The sequence below is a fragment of the Eschrichtius robustus genome, chromosome 3 (assembly GCF_028021215.1).
Source record: "Eschrichtius robustus isolate mEscRob2 chromosome 3, mEscRob2.pri, whole genome shotgun sequence".
Lineage (NCBI taxonomy): Eukaryota > Metazoa > Chordata > Mammalia > Artiodactyla > Eschrichtiidae > Eschrichtius > Eschrichtius robustus.
In genome coordinates, this window is record NC_090826.1 from 17014978 (window position 1) to 17038537 (window position 23560).

General features: G+C 36.6%; 1 protein-coding gene and 1 non-coding gene across 6 annotated transcripts in view; both read right to left on the reverse strand.

Moving 5' to 3' along the window:
• Positions 1-23560, reverse strand: part of USP48 (ubiquitin specific peptidase 48) — a 64530-nt gene that overhangs the window by 25952 nt on the left and 15018 nt on the right. For 3 of the 5 annotated variants that reach the window (XM_068539107.1, XM_068539104.1, XM_068539103.1), the window contains 11 exons: positions 22737-22864; positions 22297-22421; positions 21701-21809; positions 18127-18260; positions 17434-17516; positions 9537-9716; positions 6616-6744; positions 5777-5926; positions 2078-2275; positions 1262-1376; positions 208-338 (listed from right to left, as the gene is read on the reverse strand). In XM_068539107.1, the coding sequence (XP_068395208.1) occupies positions 208-338; positions 1262-1376; positions 2078-2275; positions 5777-5926; positions 6616-6744; positions 9537-9716; positions 17434-17516; positions 18127-18260; positions 21701-21809; positions 22297-22421; positions 22737-22864 (1482 nt within the window). The remainder of the gene's footprint in view (positions 1-207; positions 339-1261; positions 1377-2077; positions 2276-5776; positions 5927-6615; positions 6745-9536; positions 9717-17433; positions 17517-18126; positions 18261-21700; positions 21810-22296; positions 22422-22736; positions 22865-23560) is intronic. The other 2 variants (XM_068539105.1, XM_068539106.1) reach the window with 2 other exon arrangements.
• LOC137763209 (small nucleolar RNA SNORA18) lies at positions 19700-19833 on the reverse strand. Its single transcript, XR_011073766.1, has one exon. It is a non-coding gene; the product is annotated as a small nucleolar RNA SNORA18 (small nucleolar RNA).

Consider the following 23560-nt stretch of genomic DNA (forward strand, 5'->3'; position numbering starts at 1 on the left):
TGCCTCTCGTGAGCTGTTGAGCCCTTGCTCACTTTCAATAGTTTTAAGTCTTTTTATTTGTTCTGAGACATTTTTGAGAGCTTTAGGCTTCAAAAAAATTGTCTTAGAAATTATGTGGATGGGAATCAAAACAATTTTACTACAAACAAATGCTTACAATTTTGTGGTATGATTCACAACCATCTACATACAGGTTTTAAATATTACCTTTATTCAAGGTGTTGCCATTCATTTTCCCACTGCTTTGGTCTGCGTCGCCATCTTGCTCATCCAGCTGTTCAAGAGCTAGCTGGCGCCAACTGCGTAAGGAGGATTTCCCTACCCAAAATCCATCATTGCTGTGGAGAAGAGAGAGAATGTAAAATCATGCAAGTAACATTTCCTAATGTCCTTCTCCCTTCTTTCCTTGTAAAGGCCACAACTAAACTGAATTAAAATGTTCAGTATTTGCTGCTGTGCACACAATTTTTTTTTACGTATTTCCTCATTTTGGCCATTTTTACTCCTCACTATTAAATTGCATGTATAGAAAATACTTTGCTTCCATCCTAAATCTTACCCTGCTCCTCCTAACCCTCATTTAAATTTATGCCAATCACACCAAACAACTGGCCACTTTCCTTCACTTGATTACTACTCAAAACTGCATATAGCTGACCCTTCAAATGCACATATAGGCACTCACATATATATACACAAACACATTTAGGGGGCTCAGTAGGCTGTTTGTGGAATGACCCAAAACAGTGAACTAGATTGATATTTCTTTGGGAAATATACAACTTAAATTAAACCCAAACATCATAAATGCCACCTGAGTCCAGAGGTGCTCTACAGAGTGCGGCTCAACAAACTCCAAGAAGCCTGGATGTTCCTGACAAGGATGCACTACTGGGTACCCTTGGTTAACAAACTTGCTTCAGCCTCTCTAAAGGGGACACCCCAGGCCTGCTAGAATGGTTTTCCAACATAAGTATTCCACCATTCCATGTCAGAACACAGGCGAGAACCTCGCCTTGGCTTCTTTAGGCCTCAGATGCACATCTCTGCTTCCACCTTTCTAATGGATGGAATATAGCCACAGGGGCTGTGCCTCAGCTCTCTTTATCTTTGCCACAGCAGCAATCACCACAAAATTTACTCTGCTGTGGCCAACCACTCATCACTCTTCTTTCTTCCAAAGATCCCAAGTCCCTATTATCCACAAATAATAAGCTATTTGGTTTTTTAGCTTATCAAACAATATACACTGTGAACATACCCCTTTACTGTTGCTTTGAGCAGATTATTTACAGTTTTATAATCTTCATTTAGTTGGTTCTTCAGACGCAACACACGACAACGTTCTACTACGCATTCCTTACACAGGGCTTTCACTGGGACAGAGAAAACGAAAGGCAAGAGTGTATTCACATACAGACTTCCTGTTAAGAAAATGTTTTCAGCACTTCATAGAACAATGAAGAATTTTAACCCAAAGTCACAAATTTTGACAATATAGCAAATTGGTATACGTCCTAAATTATTTTGGCGACATAAATATCAAGACAGCAATAGTGTTATCCTGCATAAAGAAAGAACTATAGGATATAAAATGTTATAATAGGCTATAATTATCTATGCCAGAAAGTACATTTTACAAGATTTAGATGCAAATTTTGCAAGACCACCATCAAATGATGGAGGCTGTAAAGGAGGGGAGGGTAATCAATATATCTGACAACTATAAACGTAATGTTAATTGTTTAAGACCTTCGTGTGGGTATCAACCGGACCAATACTTTGAAGAGTATTGTACAAAATAACAAAACACTACTAGATGGCTTTCTCAAATGTATCCTATTTTATCTGTTTTATGAGAAAAAACACAACAAAACTGAATAAGCAGTTTCTTTTCTAACATTATAAATATACCATGTATGACACTGCTTAACTTTTACTTGATTTAGCAAATCATTTTTGCAAAGTGCAAGGAATATGAGGTCTAAGCACAGTCTGGGTCAAATGATCATAAAGATCATATAATGCAGGCTTATTGCATTACTCTTTTTTAAGCAGATAAGACATCTCGAATTACCAGTTAGTCTTGGTCCCCCTCCGTATCTACTATAGAAAATGTCAGCCGCATATTCAGATATTCTCTTCATAATCGATATTTTATCGGGATGAAGCTTGTCGTGGGAACACAGGCAAGCGTGATTATCAATAGGCTTGGTGGGCGTCGATTCATCCAACCACTTCTGCAGCCACTCCAGAGAGACAAATTCATAGGGCTCTGAGGAAGAAAGCAAGGGAAAGAGCCTATGTATTCTTACAGCTTTTTGACTAAGCGATACATTCATTTTCCTCAAGACAATGCAAACTCTTTCCAAAGTTAGCAGAATCATAAGAATCATTGTTCAGGGAAGACGTTTCATGAGTACAGCACAAAGCTCCGTTTAACTAGCACTCATCTGAGTTCAAGGAGCTGCGCACGGGAGGGACGAGTCTGCACGGTGCCCTATAAGATCGGCTGGTATTATTAACCACATTCTACAAAAGAGGTTTCCACAGAGAGAAGTGTCTTGCTTGATAGCACAGCAGAGCTCTGATCAGGACACCTGGTGACTACAAGCCACACTCCAGGCCAGCTCGCAAATCACATAACCTCACCCCCATAATGATTTTCATCAACACTTGTCATCGATGTGTGATAATACAACTGAAAGTTAAAACGAGGAGTCTGACTAGGTTCTAAGTTAAAAATTAACCTCATCAGCTATAACCGCACTTCCACAAGGCCGTTTAAACCACTGAATTTTTCTTCACCCAAGATGATACTGATGTCGATTAAAAGGTAGTTGATTTCCCCATCCAAATCCATATCACAATCAATTCATTACATTATTATGTATTTCAAGAAATTAAGCTATTTTAAGCAACTTCTAGGATGAAGTGCACTAGAATCGAATATATCAATTCTGAAGTTGCAAAAATTAAAAGGTACAACCAAACACCTCAGAATGTGTTTTAATTTGGGAAAACAGAGCCCCAGAGTTCCGTAAAAGCCAAAATTAAAGATAAAGGGCCAGCTTTGATTACTTACAAAGATCTCCAGTGAGTCCCAGCATAAAACATAGAAGAAAACATACAGAGGTTGAATTTATATATTTGTATTATGATACTACTTCTGATGAGATCTGAGGGATAGACAATTCAACTCAAAGCCCATTTTGACCAATTTTACACTTCCCTGAGACTTACAAGTCTAAAAACTAACTTCCATCTTAAGTTTAGCATAAAACATTTCAATTTTGACAAAAACAAAATCCAGAACTGTTGGATCCCTTATTTGTGCTAAAACTGTACATCATAAACTGAGAGACTCCTAACTGATTGGTCAGCTCTGATGCAGCTGCAGAGGAAGAGCTCGTGACTACAAGTTGAGACCAAGTTCTGCCACCAAGAAACTGAACTTGAGCAAGTCACTTGAACTCTCTATGCTTCAGATCTTTTATTTGTAAAATGAAGGTAATAATACCTGCCTTCTACCTACCTCACAGGGATGTTGTTGAATGTAAAAGATAAGATATGTGAAGCATTTTGAGCTTTTTTGGAAGAAAAGAGATATAGAAAAGTTAATCATATATTCACACAATATATAAATGTGGAGACCTTAAGATTCAGCATAGGTTAACATGGTTGTGGCATTTTACAATGTATAATGGTATGGAATGATCCCTATCCCAGAGAGCAAAATAGAAGTCTTAGCATATCTAATCTTTTCCCAAGGAGAGTCCCATAGGTTAAAACTTTTAGTAATCTCAAGGCTATTGATGTAAGATATGAAGATTAGAAAAATCTTGAAAGAGCTGTATCAATTTCTACCAAGGGCTTCCCTAACAATCGGGGTCTAGCACAAGTCTCAATAATTAAAGTAGATTCTGCTTGTGGAAGGTTTTTACACTACAGATGTTTCTGCACTAGAGAGAGACGCCTGGCAGGTTCTCACAGATGTTCTCCATTATTGTGATGCCAAAGGCATGGATAATCCAACTAACAAACAAGAGTAAGAACTCTATTAAGTTGGGATAACAAACAAACTGTATAAAAATCTCAGCATCTGACGAAGCGGGAAAGCAAGTGTTAAAATATTTACCAAAGGGTAACGTATACTATGGTTCAAAGTTATTTATATATAGTTTTAAATGCCTGGATTTTGAATAGGAATTTGTTTTGGAAAGTTATAAAGTCTAGAAAGATCATGGCATGAAAAATATTTGAAACTTACCTAAAGATAATTTAGGATTATTTAGAGATAATTTATTTCAACTTAAATAAAAAGGGCCAAAAGGGTTCAGGTCCCCAGTGAGGTTTATATTTTAGGATAAATGACCCTTCTTTTAATATGTTCACAAAGGTTAAGATTTAGAAAAAACATAACAAGACTTTGATTGGCAGCACAAAACCACGGTCATTAGCTTTGAGATCTGACAATATTTTAGGAAAACATGGACTTACTACCATATAAGGTTACTATAAATGGGAAAAAATTATAAAGCTCATAATTGGTAAGAGTATTGATAACATATATACATATTCGAAGAACACAAGCACTGGTTCTTATAGACGGAATGAAAACAGGCAAGAGGAGCACAGTGTAAACTTGACACATAACATCTTTGGACCATGCAGTTTTAAAGAGTAATTCAAAACAGCATTTTAGTTTATAGACCCAGTAAGTTGCTTTCTTTTGTCCAGTGAATACAGGAAACCATGAATAAGGTTCAGAAAACAAATTTCTAGGTACCAACTCCTTTGAATAAATTTAGAGATTTGAATTACATGTTCATTTCCAAATTGTTTCCAATCAAACTGAGGTCGGTCTAATTCTTTAGGATAATCCCAACCCTTGAAACAGAGTGAGAGTAACAGGTTACAAAGAAAGGTCAGAATCAAATTAAGGTATAGTTTAGACAGAACTTTTGAGAGATATTCTTACAGATGTAGCAATTTATATTCATCTTTTGCTTAAAGTAATACCAGTAATGGAAAATTGAGATATCAAAAAGACAAAACCACAAGTACAATTATGCTTGAGTATTTATTTTCTAAAATTAGTAAAACTGCCTCTTTTTAAAGTAGGAGTTGGGTATGGGGAATTGCCTATGAAATGACAGAAAACATTATTACAAATGGCATAACAGCCTTAAGGAGTTGAGGTTTCCTTTTTGAGGCATTAGATAAACTTGAATAAACATACACAGTAAAGGAATGAGCTGGACTGTGTGGGATAATTCTTAAGAAATTAGGGGTCAGCAGAAAGCTTTCCTATTCTTAGAATATTTGATACTAAATTTCAAAATAATCTAACAGTATCATAAAAATAGTACTCATATAAAAGAATGCCTGTTAATACTGTTAGGGCACAAAGTACACAAGGAAATAGATTAGGCGAGTTGCTTCCATAGTAGCCCAATCAGATTTTTCTTTTAAAAACAAGTTAATGTCTCACAAATTAGAAATATCTACAAGAGTTATATATGCAGAGTGCTGACCTAAACCTCATAATTTATTAAGAGCTTCCCATTTTTAAAAGTACATGATAATGAAAATTATACGGAATGCTACACATTAAGTTACTGTTGGTTTACATAGTAATTGTATAGTGCACAAGCTGGCATTAACGGGTTATAAATAAGAAAGGGCAGGGGAAAGTTTGTTCATACACGTCTGTGAACATAAAAGAAACAAGGCACTTAATGGCAACAGTGCTGTCCCAGACTATCTTACAGACCAGCTCCAGCAGGTAACCTTTGGTACAGCTCCTTAACTTCTTCATGCTTTGCTTTTCCTTTATCCACACTTTGCTTACGCATCTCGGCCATTTCAATACACCACTCCTCAAATTTGGAATTATCCCGATCTACCAGCTCTTGAAGAAAGGCTATTCAGAACAGAAAGACACAAAAACCTTTATCCTGTTTTTCAAAGACAAAGAACCATGCTGATTTGTAAATTACAACAAATACTGGCTAAGATTTTGGTGGCAACATCCTACTATGGTCTCCCTACAACCTGCAGGCAGAAGCAAAACTGAAGACAGCCCCTGGAATAAATACCAGGGGGTTCCCCTACCCGATTCTCCATGACATCATCAGCCAACTGGAAGCATCAAATGGGTCAGAAACACCATTCAAAACAGATGGTGCCACAGACAGAGCACAGCACAGTATTAGGTAAAATGACAACTGATGACTGCCTTCAGCCAAGCAGCAGCTCTTCCTTTTTTATATTAAATCTAGAAAATTTATAACTGGCTAAAACCCAAAACTGCTTTACAAACTGAACAAAACAGAACCAAATTGCTCTTTAAATTCATCTTTATAATCCACAGGAATTTTTTTTAATTGCTTTTGCTTTTCTTTAGGGGCAGTCAGTGGAATAGTTCTGTTAAAGCCTCCTTTATCATAAAAACTCACCACTTTAAAGCAAATCTGTGATTATATACACTTTCACCATTTACCACATGCAACCAACCTACCATAATAGATAAAAGCAATCCGTTCTCGTCATTGACCTTTGAGCACGGTATTCTAAAATATTTGCCTTATGTAATCCTGGAAAATTGCTCACCTGGTACCTGAATAGTTGTGTTGGGTTTTTCTTGAGTTTGTAGTCTATAAACCAACATGTACGCATTTCGAGAGCAGTGAGTTCCTTTGCCACACTTGGGTTTACGTGTCTGGGATTTAGAAGGTTCTGCTGAGGTAAGAGAAATCAAAAGATGACTAAATTAGAATGCCTGGAGTTTATTCATTCTTTTGCAGGGGAGGGGAAGGGGGAGGGTTATAGAAAACAATTCCTAAAATACAAACTCAAGATACATTAAAAGGCAATAAAAATTTAGCAGGCTGGACAAATTTTTTAATGTTTAAACAAGTTACTAACCCGCATTGCCTGCCATATTCCATTTTTAAAAGCTGAAAAGAAAGTATTATTTTTCACAATGACAAACCTGAACCAGGAAAAAAAAAAAAAACCCACAAACTATTATGAGTTAATTTTACTGTTGATCTTAAATTACAAAAATAAATCCAGACTTAATTGTGCAAAGAAATAAAATGCTAAGATTAGCCACTAATCTCTATAAATTCAGAAGCAAGTGGAAAACATTAGTGTTTTACATGGCACATATATCACATGAAGGTGATCTTCAAATTGAGTCTGATTATCCCAGTATAACCTTCCAATGGGTAGGAGGTCATGGATAGTTCTGAGGAAATCAATTACCAGATCCTCAATTGACAATGTATTTTTCTAAAATTGTTCAGGTTTCACTGATGGTTTCCACCTCTCCTTTCAGTCATCTGTCTCCCACTTTACAAAAGAAAGATATAACCTCTTACCTGTGACAAAAAAAGTCTTATCTCACCAAAAAATATGTTTACAGTAAAATTCTGCTGTGTTCAATTTTTAAAAGTTTCTAACACACTTACATTGGTTTGATCAATTATATAGTTTCATTTAAAAAAAAAAAAAAAGAACACTCAATCCAGAAGTACTTTCTAACTATTTACAGCTTTATAGCTACAGAAAACTTAGCATATTCCATTAGAATGAAATTCTATAGGGTCAGTGTAATGGAAACACTAGTATAGGAGAAAAAGGAAACATTAAAAAAAAAAAAAAATCCTGTCATAAAAAAAGATCAGTTCATGTAACTCTGAAAAGGATGATGTGGATGTATGGAATCTATATGTTATGTAATTTCATTTGGATACAACAGTAATGCTGCAGTTTAAAGTTTCAATATTTATAATTTGTCAGAAGTTACATTATTTGAAGCTACTTAAATTTACAATGAAAAATGTTGGATTTTAAAATGTGCAATGAAATACAGAAGTTGTTCAATATTCTTATAGGGACTACAGAAGCAAATAAGTTTAAAGACCACAGTCATAGGGAATTAAAAACCTCAGGGGCACGTATACAAAGAAAAGACGTTGGTCATTTCTAACTAAAAAATTAAGATTTAAGATGTTCATTAATTTGTATAAGACGGAATATAAAATGATTCATAGAAGTTCACAAGAGAATATAGTAATGAATGACTAATGGAATTTAATGAATAAGTATTTTCTATTTTTGATAAAACAGATAAAAAGGAGCAATGTAAGCTGCATATAATGAGAGGCATTAAAACAATGGAATGGGATCCTCATACATGTAGTCTCTTTCTATTGAACTGTTTTAAAATTTAGGACTACCTATATGTAGAAGACAGGAGAGCCTTAATAATGCTTTTAATCCTACAATTTTCTCACTAAAATGAAACAGATCAAATAAACCTCAGTAAAGAACAGTCAAATAAAGCCGAATTTTATTCACAATTTAAAGCTACATGTCAATTTTGTTCCTAGTAAGAATATCACGATAAGAAAAAATATAAGCAAATGTTAAGAGCCTAAGTATTACTTAGGTAAAGTGGGAGCAAGATTGCTACATGTCTAAAATGTGATTTAAAATTAGAAAATACTTCTAGCATCAAGCCTGGGTTGAGCACTACTCAGAGCAGGCAAGCCCAGCACACCTCCCACTTTCTCTTTTCAAGCTTTACTGAGGTATAATTGATGAATAAAAATGGTATACATAAAAAAATAGAAAATACTTCTTCAAATTACAAGAATATAGCCACCACATGGATATCTGCAGCAAGATTCCCCATGCCTTCCTTGAAAGCCAACCTCAACTGCCATGCTACTCCACCTTGGGAAAGTGGTACTGATCCTTTAAGAAAGAAGGGTGGCAGGAGACACACACCTATTCCCAATCCTTTTCTCTTTTTGCATCCCATTGTCCGAGCCTCACCCCAAAATGACAAACACGGTAAGAAAGTGATGAGAACCTCAGACAAGATGGCTCCTATTGGAAGAACTGCACACTCCATTCGACAATAAATGGGTATGTAGCCCACGAAAACTGAGATGATGAGAGCTACATACTAGAATAATACTATTTCAGGAGGTATCATTTACAGCAGAACTCATTACTACAAAACAGCAAGCAGCTGATTCCCCACAGAGGCACTGCTCCACACTCTAGGGACGGAGTAAGATACTTAACAGGGAGGGGTAGACATTGCTCAGGGAACAAAGTTCCCTTGCTGTACTTATTTCCCCAAAATAAATGTCCTGACCCAGAGAAAACGACTACAAATCCTACTATATTACATCTACTACTCATAATTTTTAGCTTAATACTCACCATCCTCTTCCCTAGCTGCCCACAATTAACCTGTTAATTGAAAATTAAATTTGTGCCTTCAAACTGTACTGAAAACATGACATTATGGAAACCATCTCTGGAGCAAAATCATTTTTTAAAAAAATTCAAGCATTGCTATAAAAGATGTTCAGAGATTTCATGTGTTTAAGAAATGCAAATAGCCTTGATAGTCCATAACAATCCTGGGCCATAATAATTTATCACAAACATTTCTGGTAAAAAAAAAAAAATTATATTTTAAAAGGGCACTCACAACTTAAAGGTTTTACCTAGATCTTCCTCAATCCCTAGTTGTAATTTCTTCCCCTCCATCTTTTCTATGTCTTCGTCATTAAACTTATACCATTCACCAGACTGTGGATCTTTCACATGGGCAATGTAGTGACCGGAATAAGCACTCACTCCTCTGTGTATGAGGACTGCACTGAGTTCATACACATAGGACCCACCTAGGGAAGGAGAAAGGGGAAAAATGAAAGAAATTTTGGATAACATTATTTCTTCTTATATCCTAAGCTTGAATTGTAATGATTACAATTCTTTATGCATCTGACAGAGTTCAAAATATGTCACCTAAGACTTAAAGAATTTAGTCTCATAAAATAATGTAGCAGGCATTGTTTTAAGCAGCTCACTGTATCAACTCTCCATTCCCTCTGCAAAATATACAGGTGGAAAGCTATGGCATTCTGGGCACTCAGGGTTACGAAGCTATTCTGTAGTATACTTTCCCTTCTGCATTAACAGGCTGAGCCATATGCTTACCAAGAATCAGTTGTTCATATTTTCCAACTTATTACAAAAATTAACTACACAAAAACTAATAAGATTTGAGTGCAAAACTAAAAAGCTATTGTTTCTAGAAAAAAGAAAAATGTTTTTTAAAAATTGGAGATAAGTCATTAAGGAAAATTGCTTTCAAAATAGGTGTAGACAAGGGAATTCACTGGTGGTCTAGTGGTTAGGACTCGGCGCTTTCAATGCCGATGACATGGGTTTGATCCCTCGTCAGGGAACTAAGATCCCACAAGCCTCGTGGCACGGCCAAAAGAGGGGGAAAAAAAAATTGGTGTAGACAAGACAAATAGAAAATACAGAGAAAGAAACAATAAAAATCTAGACTGGGTTCTGCACTCAGATTTCTTTATAAGTATTTTAACTTATTAACTATTCCACTTTAAATAAACAAAACCGGGGCTTCCCTGGTGGCGCAGTGGTTGGGAGTCCCGCCTGCCAATGCAGGGGACACGGGTTCGATCCCTGCTGCGGAAAGACCCTACATCCTGCGGAGCAATGAAGCCCGTGCGCCACAACTACTGAGCCTGCTCTCTAGAGCCCGCGAGCCACAACTACTGAAGTCGCATACCACAACTACTGAAGCCCGCGCGCCTAGAGCCCATGCTCCTCAACGAGAAGCCACCGCAATGAGAGGCCTGCGCAACTCAATGAGGAGTAGCCCCTGCTTGCAGCAACTAGAGAAAGCCCGCACGCAGCAACGGGGACCCAACGCAGCCAAAAATAAATAATAAATAAATTAAAATAAATAAACAAAAGCTACATATCACAGCCTATCTACTATGCACATGGTTTATGCAAGAAGAGAAGGCTTTATCCATACATCAAAATATCAGCAAATGAATGAACATTTACGTTTTAAGATAAAATATTTTTAAGTTTGAAAAATATCTTTTAAACATTCTAAACTTAAACCAATTATAGGGAGGAAATTGTATTTAAAGCAATCACTGCTACTACACATTTTATTAATAAAAATTAGAAAACAAATTCATCAGCAATCCTACAACACAGCCATAACCACTATTAATACTGAAACTTATAGATTTTTTTCTAACAAATATATCATTAACATCTTTCCACATCATTAAATATTCTTCTGAAAATTATTTATAGTGACTATATACAAGTACCACATTATATTGAACCACTCCCTCACTGCTGGACATTTAAACTGGTAGCATTTTATGGCCATTAAATAATTACCTTTGTCATAAAAATCTTTGCACACATATCTGTTTCATCACTGTAATTTCCTTAAAACTGCAAGAAGTCAGTCATAAAGGTATAGCCAGTCACTCATTCAACAAATAATAAACATCCTAGACACTGCTTTAGGCATGGAGAATACAGCAGCTGACTGAAATGACAAAGTCCTGCATTCTTTTAGCTCAGTGGGGGACACGGTAATGCAGATTAATACCTGAAGCAAAGCCCATCTAACCCACCCCAGCTGAAAATAAATTTAAAATACTAAGATAAAAATACTTTAAAATCTTTTAAGATGCAATGATCATCTGGCAACAAATGAAGAATTCTCAGAAGCCAAATACTATGTGAAGGCAGGAAGCTAGGGAGGTTAAGGAAAATGAAACCAATTTCCTCCTGAGAGTATTAGGTGAAACTATCAACTTCAACTGTTTTTTTCACATTTAAGAGGTTCGTGGGACCAGAGATCAAAGCTAAGATCCTTAAAAGGTGAGGAGTCTAGAAGAGGACTCACATCATGAAACTAGGGTTCTTCAGTTTAAGAAATAAGGAGAAATGAACCTACCCTGCAGAGGAAATAGTAGGAAAAAATTATCTGCCTTATACTTTGACTCTTGGAGTGAGGAAAAAAACAAATATCTGTTGCAAGTTTTTAAGAATCTAGCCCTCATGAATATTTCAACCAAGAATTCATACTATCTAGGAAGACAGAAAAACCTCAAGCCAAGAGTTTAGTTTGACGTGGTCCTAGAATGAGTGACAGTTCTAAGGAATATGAATTCAGTCCAACATACACATAAACACACACAAACACAACAAAACACAAAGGACACAAGTCACTATAACTGAGAGGCAGGAAACAACAGATAAAAAACCCATGAAGTTTTTCATCTCAGTTACTGGAAAAAGTAAAAATAAGTAGAACGTTATGTTTAAAGAAATAAATGATAGAATACAAAACTAAAAGTAAGGAATAAGAGATTATAAAAAATGAAAGTAAGATGTGATACAGAACCAAATCAAGCTTCTAGAAATGAAAATTACAATAACTGAAAGTCAAAACTCTACGCAAGTTTTAACAGCGCGATTAGGTTTGCCTAAATAGAGAATCATTAAAGTAGAAGGCAGACCTGAAAAAAGTTATGTAGAATGCAGGACAAAGCAAGAGTTAGGAGACATGGATGGCAAAGTTAAAATCTTAATACATGACTAATGTAATTCCAGAAGGAGAGATGAATGAATGGAAAAGAGAAAAAATTTTAAGACATAATGGTTGAGAAATTTATCCTTTAGGGAGGATAAATACACGAAAATTCAACCCAAACAGGTCACAGTGGCGCTGCAAAACACCAAAACAAAAACAAACAGACAGACAAAAGATCTTCAAAATCAGACAAAATAAAACAGGTCACCTATAAAGAAAGAAGAATTAAACCACAACCAACTTTCCAACAGCAACAAAGGAAGCCCTAAGACAACAGAATCTCTAATTGTACTGAGTGAAAATAACTGTCAATCCTTAGAGTAAATTTCACAACAAGAAATAAATAGATACTTCCAGACAGTATGCTGAAAATAACTTGATACTAACAGACCCTTACTAAAGGCATTTTTACAAACTTAATTCTGTATTTTAAAAAGTGATTCCAGGGGCTTCCCTGGTGGCACAGTGGTTGAGAATCTGCCTGCCAATGCAGGGGACACGGGTTCGAGCCCTGGTCTGGGAAGATCCCACATGCCGCGGAGCAACTAGGCCTGTGAGCCACAACTACTGAGCCCGCGCGTCTGGAGCCTGTGCTCCGCAACAAGAGAGGCCGTGATAGTGAGAGGCCTGCGCACCGCGATGAAGAGTGGCCCCCGCTTGCCGCACAGAGAAAGCCCTCGCACAGAAACGAAGACCCAACACAACCAAAAATTAATAAATAAATAAATAAATAAAGGAATTCCTTAAAAAAAAAAAGTGATTCCAGATGGAAGGTCTAGGTAAACTAACACCAATAGTTCTACAGATAATAAGGCATCCTATGAGGGCGTGCGTGTGTGTGTGTGTGTGTGTGTGTGTGTCAGCTGTGGCCACACCAAGCGGCTTGCAGGAGCTTACTTCCCCAACCAGGGATCGAACCCAGGCCCCCGGCAGGGGATTCCCCTTATGAGTTTTTTTTAAGGTGGAACTACAACACATATGACAACAATAAACAACTTAGGAGAATATCGATTTCCTAGTGGTTTGAGGTCTTTGTACTGTTTTCAGAGGGTAAAGTTGTTAACTTTAAGAGTTAGGTATGTTATAATTTCCAGGTTAATCACTGAAAGAACAAAATAGTAATAGCAAACAGCCCAGCCCAGGTTGTACCCACCAGGTGGGCACTTCCACACTCCACGTTTTAGGGCTTACCTAGACTCACCTACCCACTCTTCTTTCTACTACACTGCACTCTCCCAATCACTTCATGGAAAAGGTGAACGAGAAACAACCTCTCCACTCCCAACCTCAGGGAAGAAACAACCTCTCCACTCCCCAACCTCAGGGAACCTAAAGAAAACTCCTTAACCCTGAGCAGAGCAACAGAAAGAGAATGGGGGGAAGTGTCATGGTGTTAAATTGGCCGGGTTCTTATAGCGTGAGTGAGCAAGGGAACCTCAAGCAGTGAACTTGATCTGTGATGATACCTAACTAGTAGGGACCCCAGGTGCCTGGCAGAAAGAAACCTGAGGTCTCCCTGAAGGAGGTGGCTTCATCCCAGCCCTAAGTGAATCCCCATAAAAAATTTTCCAGGGACTTCCCTGGCGGTCCAGTGGTTAAGACTCTGCACTTCCACTGCAGGGGGCACGGGTTCGATCCCTAGTGAGGGAACAAGATCCCACATGCCATGCAGTGCGGCAAAAATAAAAAATAAAAATTTTCCAGAGATAACCAGGTACGGAAGACATGGCAACATTAAAATAACCAAATCAGACAGCAAAAATAAACCTGAATAATATTCCACCAATGTCAGTCATGGATTATAAAACTGCGCTTTCTATGTTTAGAGAAATGAGAAACTTGAAAATATATGCAAGTGACAGGGAACTATAAAAAGTGATGTAAATCTGAATTAGAGGAATTAGGAGTGTAAATAGATGAACTGATCCAGTTAAAAGATCAAAACTGTCAGATTGGATTTTCTCATATAAATTTGAAATTCTCCAAAATAAAAAGGTTAAGAAGACAGACAGACACACCTGTGGTGTTTTTCTCCAGCGATCAATGGCCCAGATGAAGGAGCAGAGGAGGCAGATTAAGATTTAATGATGGGTTAGATTTCGCCTGGCTATATCCCAGGAGGCAAAAGGGTAAACTAAACTATAATGTTTAGGGGTACAAGCTTACATGGTAAAACGCTAAAGCAAAAAAATAAAAAAGTGATTGCCATATAAGTCAGATTACTGGCTATATTTCAGGAGGAAGGAGATTGCAACTGGGCGGGGCACACAGGAATCTTTGGAGTATTGGGAATGTTTTCTTTCTTGACCTGGGTGGTACTCACGAAGATATTCACTTTGTGATAATTCTCTGAGCCATACATTTTTGTATTTTAACTTCGATGAATGTGTTACATTTTATAATTTTAAGAAGAGGAAAAATAGGATGGAATAAGATGTATGAAACTTAAACTATGGAAGAACAAGGTAGCTTATGACCCTCAGAAGGGCTGAGGCAGAGTGAAAGACAAAATTACTGAAGGAGAGAAGTTGTTAATGAGGTCAGTTGAAGACTGTCTACAACAGTGGTACTTAGTAGTATTCCCTAAATTATTAATGAAGACAATAAACCACAGAAGTATTAGCAGTAACTGTGACTCTATTACCAATAGACATCACGGTTTTCATTATCACATTACCATTGTTGCAGATAACCTGATTTTATACTTATCAATTTATTATACTCATCAACTTAAGAATTACAGTGGTTTTGACCACTGGAACCTGTTCTTTGGTTTGCACCTATATTACTGTATTACAAATTTGTCTCAGTATTTTGATAACTACATTTAAATGTAATTGGTTTCTGGGACTTCCCTGGCAGTCCAGTGGTTAAGACTTCGCCTTCCAATGCAGGGGGTGCGGGTGCGGGTTCGATCCTTGGTGGGGAGCTAAGACCCCGCGTGCCTCGTGGCCAAGGAACCAAAACATAAAACAGAAGCAATATTGTAACAAATTCAATAAAGACTTCAAAAATGATCCACATCAACAAAAATCTTTAAATGTAATTGGTTTCTTCTAAAATTCTATGAATTTTATTCAGACTCTTAAAATGGTCTACAGGGGTATTAAAATCCCCAAGAAATATGGCAGGAGTTGAGTGAGAGGGTAAGCTGCTAAATGTTCAAGGTATGAGAATCCCTCTGTCTACATATCTCTGTGTATCCGCAGGTTCGCTAAAGAAGCAAATGAATTCTCCTTTCAAAAATAGATCATCTTTTAGATCTATCTTTTCCACTTTGTGTGGATATGTGTGTGTAGACACATATGAATAAGAATTTAGGAAAATATAAATACTGGTTATCTGGGTGATAGAATTACAAGTGGCTCTTATTTATAACTCTTCTTTATGCTTTCTGAATTTTCCTAATTATCTAGAATGAACCTTGTGCAATTATAACAAGTTAATTTGTTTCTAGTATTCTACCTATATGAGGTAATACATTTGTATAACAAACATTACAAAAGGGTGTGAACAGGTCTATAACTACAAACTACTGGATTAATTTTACCAGTCATAGCTAACAATTCTAAACTAAGAATTTTTATTTCACTAATTAAAAATTACTTAGTAATCCAACATACTAAAATTATATATACAGCTTTTTTGACCTATTATGGTCAAAGGTTTTCTTTACAGTATAAATTGGACAAATATATAATAAACTGAATAACAATAAGAACTATTCAAAATCGTACACTGGAGTCAAGGAAAAGAATAATTTGGGAATTCCCTGGCGGTCCAGGGTTAGGACTGGATGCTTTCACTGCAGTGGCCTGGGGTTCAATCCCTGGTCGGGGAACTAAGATCCTACAAGCCACACAGCGCAGCCAAAAAAAAAAAAAAAAAGGAAAGGAATACTTTTACATCTCCTAAGTTTCTGACCCTGAGAAACCACTAAGCCATCAGGCTTCTCTAATTTCAAATAATTACCTAAACAAAGGAGGCAGGAAGCAAACTACTATGTAAAGTGAACTACTGCTAAGTTTATTCATTCAGCCAAATATAATAGTAACAAAGTCCAGCAGCAACATCTACAATAGTTTCCTTCTTCCACAGGTGTAAATTTTAAACTCCAGTACTGATTAGAGAGCACCATACATTTTAAGGCTTAAATATTTATCACATCACTTCCCCCAACCTCCCCAATCATTTCTGTTGAAGGTTTTATTTTATGGCTTGCTTCTATTTATAAGCTGCCACCAGAACCTTTTTACAGAGACAGAGTTTATGATATAATTTCTGTATTAAAAATTTCACAAACATTAAGGTCAATCTTAAAAGAGAAGCAAAATGGTCTGTCCAGTAAGGGCAGAAGAAACAAAGGGCAAGATGTTTCTTTTCTCTAACAAGAATCATCCTGTTTGGTAAGATGAAGACTACCAAAAGAAAAAAAAGAGTAAGTTATTAGTGACTCTGTCATAACATCCTACAACTTATCAGTGGTCATATATATAATTATAGCATAAATATTGGAACTAGGCCATCTAATGTTTTTGATAAAATGTTTTTTAAAAACGTGAATGGAGGCAGCTTGGAGACCCTTAATTTTACGAGGAATTACAGATACGGTATTGAGGCTAAGGTAACAAGCCTTGAGTACAGGAACAGCGAAGTATTTTTCATTTTTTATTCTTTTATACCATTAACTATATACTGGGTTGACCAAAAAGTTTGTTCGGGTTTTTCCGTGAATGAACATTTTGGCCAACCCCAATATACATCCATGAACCATCTAATCTTTGTTATGTACTCACTCATAGAAAATGAAAGTAACGTATGGGCTCACCTAAAATGCCTTTGTTCTCAAAGATTAGCAAATAAAATTTAGTAGTAAAATGCTACTCTGTACTCAACACAAGTAGATCACAAGTTCGTTTCTGAGCATTATAATTATCACTGCTTGGTAAAAATATTACCTTTGTGTTCCACATAAGGCTCCATATCCAAAATTTCTGAGAAGCCAATGTAGGTATTCAGCTTTTTCTTATGTCCAGTTTGCCTAACCAAGAAGAAAGCTAATTATATTTATATTTAAAACAACCATAAAACAATGTATAAGCTCTACTGGTTATTTTAATAAACTGGATAGCAGCTAGGTAGATTTCATTTAGCAATCTTGCTCAAAACATAATACTGTTTTAGAATTGGGCAATAAATAATCAACAACCTAAAAGGTATGAATTTAAAGTGCTAATTCCAAACAGTACATTTCCAGAAGTTTTAATTTTATTACAAAGGAAACCATACATGTTCCTGCTTTACAGAAGAAATGCACATGTGAAAAAAAAATTGCCTGATCTATCTCCATGGGAATGGGGGACGTACTGTAGTGAGTAGAAAATTTACTCAAGTCCTTATACAATAATACAGAATGTCAAGGAAATTCAGTTCCTACCTAAATGTCTGCTTTTCCTTGGCAGTTTTTAATAATTTTTCAGAATAAAAAATAAGGATTCTCTATTTTTCTAGTTCTTAATTATGACAGGCTGTAACTTTCATCCCCAAATCTTGAGTTTCAAATTATAAGCATTTTACTATCTTATCTATGGTAAAATCTGTACATACTAGTCCACAGTGAGCAACAAACACTACGACATGCACATATTTACCTGTCAAAGACAAAACGCATTAGCTGTAAGTTCAGAGTACAAGGAAGACTAAGGAGTCGGATCTTCCTTGTTGCATTCTGTTTGCTTTGACAGTTTTCACAAAAGTATCGATTGTCTCCTTCTAATTTTTCTTCCTGATCAGGAATAAGACACATTAGTTTAAAAAAAAGAAAAGATTTTTTTCAAGTGATCAACCCTACGATGCACATTATAATTTCATTTTAGTTAATAGCTTCTATTCAAGCTCTTTAAGATCAAGTTATTATAAATAACGAAGGACACATAAGATTGTATTAGCTTAGCAGTGACATTAACTTGTATACAATGATTTAAAACTGATGTTTCTCTTTCCAAAATGTATGATTTTAAAAATACTTGGCTTTAGATCTTTTCTCCTGATAATCCCAATTCTGGGAACTGTAAGGAAGTAGGTTTAAAAAAGAAATCATAAGGGGCTTCCGTGGTGGCGCAGTGGTTAAGAATCCGCCGGCCAATGCAGGGGACACGGGTTCGAGCCCTGGTCTGGGAAGATCCCACATGCCTTCGAGCAACTAAGCCCGTGCGCCACAACTACTGAGCCTGCGCGCTAGAACCCGCGAGCCACAACTACTGAAGCCTGTGCACCTAGAGCCCGTGCTCTGCAACAAGAGAAGCCACCGCAATAAGAAGCTCGTGCCCACGCACCGCAACAAAGAGTAGCCCCCGCTCACCGCAACTAGAGAAAGCCCGCGCGCAGCAATGAAGACCCAACGCAGCCATAAATAAATAAATAAATAAATAAATAAATAAATAAATAAATAAATTAAATAAAATAAAGAAATCATAGGTACTTTGATGCAGCAAAATTAATTTTAGAACAGTGAAAATGGGCGGAAACTACATATGGGCAATGAATATGAAATTATATATACAAATTTCAAACACACACACACAGTTAAAGTTACTGAACCACATTCATGACACAAAACTAAGAGTGCAGAAAAACGCAATGTTAGAGCTAATAGTGGTTTCTTTTTAAATTTTTCCTTTATGTTTCTTTTTTTTTTTATGCTGACTTTCTGCACAAAGTGTAAAGGGTTTTTTTTATTATGTGTAACATAGGCAAAATTATTTAAGTCAATAAATTTTTAAGGAATTTCACATGTTCTGATTCTTTCCACTGCCAATCACCTTAGTGATTATTTTAGTGATAATCTCCAAAGTCATAATCTTTAAGATAAGATAGCCCTTTCAAAAAGAAGTTTTGCTCAATCCACAGCTGTCATGTCAGTCAGTCCACAATTCTTTTAGTTGGGCTTCTTTGATCTCCAATGGAATACAGACACATTTCAAAATTCCCCACCTGTAACCTTTGGGATCCAGTTTCCTCAAGCAATTTACTGTAGGACCATGTTTAGGGTCAGGAGATGGATCTGCCTGGTTCTGAATTTGACACTCTCTAAAATTGTATTAAGTTCAAATCATACTCATTCCTAAGCTATCACACCCTACAACAGTACAGATCGTTGGGATATGCCAATACCTAAGATAAAAAAAATTTGACTGTTAGGTTTTTCACAGTTTACTTGGCAGCTACTGTCTTATAGTTAGTTCTTTCCACAGATATAACAGGTAGTTCTATGAGTAAAGGAAACCACATAGTTACTCTATAAGGCGTTTCCAATGCTGTAGGTATACAGAAAAGGCTCCATCGGGATAGACCTCAACTTCCTTTATGTTTCCATAACAGCTTTTTGGTACAGATTACACTACAAGACAATAAATACAGTAATACAATACTAGTACCACCACTTTATTCATTTGATCCAGGAAGCCACACTCGCCTATTTACTCAACTCACATCCCCCTCAGCATCTTTGACTAGCTGCTCCCCTGTCTCTCTGATCTCTTAATGTTTGAATGTCCCAGGGTTCAGTCCTTGGTCTTCATCCCTCTCATGCCCTTGGTGATTTGATCAAGCCCTGACTTCTCCCCTGAACTACACCTATCAAATCTAACATGCTCCACTGCAAATTCCTAATTCCTCTGCCAAACCTGCTCTTCCCACACTCCTTCACATCTTAGTTATGCCAACTTTATTCTTCCAGTTGCTCAGGACAAAACCTTAGTAATCCCTGACTCCTCTTTTTCTCCATATCCAATCTACAATTTTATCAGCTCTACTTTGAAATATCCAAACACTGCTTATCACCTCTCCAGCTAACCCTTGGTCCAAGCCACCATCAACTCCTTCTGTCTGCCCTTGCCCCACCATCAGCCTATTCTCAAGACAGCAACCAGAGTTACCCTGTTGAAACAGATTACATCACTCCTATGCATACAGCCCTACATGGTATCTCATCTCACTCAGAGTCAGATTTCCAACAAAGGTCTACCAGGCCCTGTCTGATATGGTCCTTAGTTACCTCCACAATGTCATCGTCTATCATCCTCCCTATGTTTCAACCACACTGACCTCCCTGCTATTCCTCAAACCACCAGGCACATTCTTGTCTCATGCGCTACACTTGCTATTTCATCTGCCCCAGACACTCTTTTCCCCAATTCTTAGATGACTCACTACTCCACCTTCAATCACACTCCACATTCTCCATGCCCCTTCCCTGCTTTAGTTTTCTCCACAGCCCTTATTACAGTTGACACACTAGATGTTTTACTTCCATTTATTTTATTGTCCATCACTGGTCCCCATACCACTATCACTATAAGCTTCTTAAAGGCAAAAATGTCTGTTTTGTTCCATATGGTTATTCCCAACAGCTGAAACACTGCCTGAACCCAGTAAGCACTCAATATTTAGCTGAATGAACGCAATAAATGAGAACTTCAAGCATGCTAATGGTTGTGCTAAAGGAGGAGGAAAAGTACAAAAATATTTTAAGAAAGGAAGCTATATAATAAGCTCACCTATCAATACCATGCTATGTGTCTGTTCCTACATGATAACAAAGGCTGCCTCTTAGCAACTTTTCCACTCCAAGCAAAGGGGAACCATTTCCCTGTCTCTGCATAAATCTAAATATACAAAGAGGGACTTCCCAGGCTGTCCAGTGGTTAAGGATCCGCGCTCCCAATGCACGGTGCACGGGTTCAATCCCTGGTTGGGGAACTAAGATCCCGCATGCCGCCTGGTGTGGCCGAAATAAACACACACACACACACACACACACACACACACACACACACACACACAGAGATATGGAGTGGAGAGGCTGAAGAATGGCCATATTTGATGTAAAAAAATATGTGCATTCAACACTTTCTAGTTCTCATTAAATGAAAAAGTAAATTAACCTTATGGTAACATCACTTACATTTTCTTACTCTGTTACACCCCAATCACACGAGTTTTTGCACATACATAACTCTACATATAAAACAAACTGAAACAGTCAAAAATTATTTTAAATGCAGCCTACTTCAATACTTTATAATTTACAAAGTTTCTTCTACATCATTAAACAGAGACACTCATATGTAGAAAAAGTTGAAATGATGAATTTATTCATAAAATCAAAGACATTCAGAATAGTGTTAATGAGCAGAAACAACATATACGCCAAAATCTGAATACCTTCAAAAATTCTGAGATACAATCTGTTAACTGTTTGTGGCCTTGGATATTTAACTCCAGTTCATAAAACTTTGATAAAAGCTTAGATTCTCTGCCACACTGATTGCACCTATAATAAAGCAGAGTGATAAAATTAAGATCAGAGTGGGAAAAGCAATAACGTTCTACTGTACTACATCCTGGGAATACACAAAGAAGCATTTATTACCTTAATTCTGTCATAGAAATTATCTACACTATGTATTCAAAAAATAAAAACAAAGTGATTGATGAGGCCATGCATTTTATGCTTAGGAAGAAGTTTAAGAGTTGTTTTACTTTTAGTACTCCAGCAGGCTCCAGTCTCACGCTTTCAGCCCAGACCACAGCCATGAAATTAACAGCAAGAGCTCAACCAGAAACAGTTCCCAACACCTGGATGGGTTCAACTGCAATTATCTAGTCAGTTGTTTACATGTTCCCATGGAAACGTATTACCATAAATACTTTAGGTCCCATGATAGGCCACTAAATCCATAACCTGGAACTGAACTAGAAGACACAGAAGCAACCGCCTTAGAATAAAATATATGATGAAAAAGTGGAAACACACTTACACAGTTACATAAGCATATTCCCCACAGAACTGCTGTTGCACAATGTTCCTCACATCGGGATTCTTTTGTTTAGACAAAGTATCTTCCAAAAGAGACATAAAGAGCTTTGAAAATTCTTGGGCATCCTACAATACAGGTTTGGGTTAATAAAAAGAAAAAAAATCATACCTTGCTTTTCAAGTTCTGTTACAAACAGTAATAAGTAAAATAATCCAGAAACTATCTGTACTTTGAACGTAGCATTTTGGAACAAGGACTAGAGCTATGCTGGATCAGTTTGTGCCCACATATGGATTTTCAGAAATGAGATCAAGGAAAATGTATAATATACTGAACAGTAAATAAAATAGAAAAAAATTAATTTTTAAAAATTTCTTCATTTCTTTCGATAAAGGTTGTAAGGAATGTTTTTTATATTTAAAAAAATAAAAGGTTCTTACCTGCTGCTGCCCTGTGTCCAAGCCCAAAGCTTTAACAAATCCCGATGGATCAATGTATCGCCTATTACTGTTTTGCAACAAGGCAAATAAGTACTGGAGATGCTCACAAATTGTTTGAGGCTCATAATCTATTAAAGAAATGTTTGTTCTTTTAAAAACTGCTACTTTTTAAAAATATGTACTCCTCTTCACATGAGAACATAATTATAATTAAACACCCTTATATCCAAACTATAATAATGTTTTATTATAGTTTTAAAACTTTAAAAGAAATCAGTAATCACATCTTTTGGAAGTCATGAGGCAGCCATGGTTGTCTATATGCATCCCCTAAAGGCAAGAGGCTATACATATGTTACAACAACAATAGCAATCATGACTATGGCTTCTAGAGTGTCAAATCACACCGAAACATCCAATCCAGTAATAAAAACCATACACTGTATTTACTATTTGCATTAAATGGCCAAATACTTTAATATAATCTCATTAATGTGAACTTGCCACAAACAGAGCAAATGACAGCAATCTCAAGCACACTGATTCAAACTTGAATGAACAATATAACAATTTACTGTTAAAAATCTTAAAATTTAGTTTCAAGTTTTAGTGAGTTCGGAGAAGGTATGCAAATAGGAAGCATGAATCTCAAGAGCCCTAAAAGATCTGTGTATTCTCTTCTGTGCCAGTTATCGATTAATTGCCTCTCGGCTCCAAATCCACCCTTTCTTTGCTTGCTCTGTGCTAACAGAGATGAGCTCTGCAAAGATTCCTCCTTTGCCAGCTAGTGTAAAGTTGAGTCTTGTCAGTAGAGGGCGCTCCAG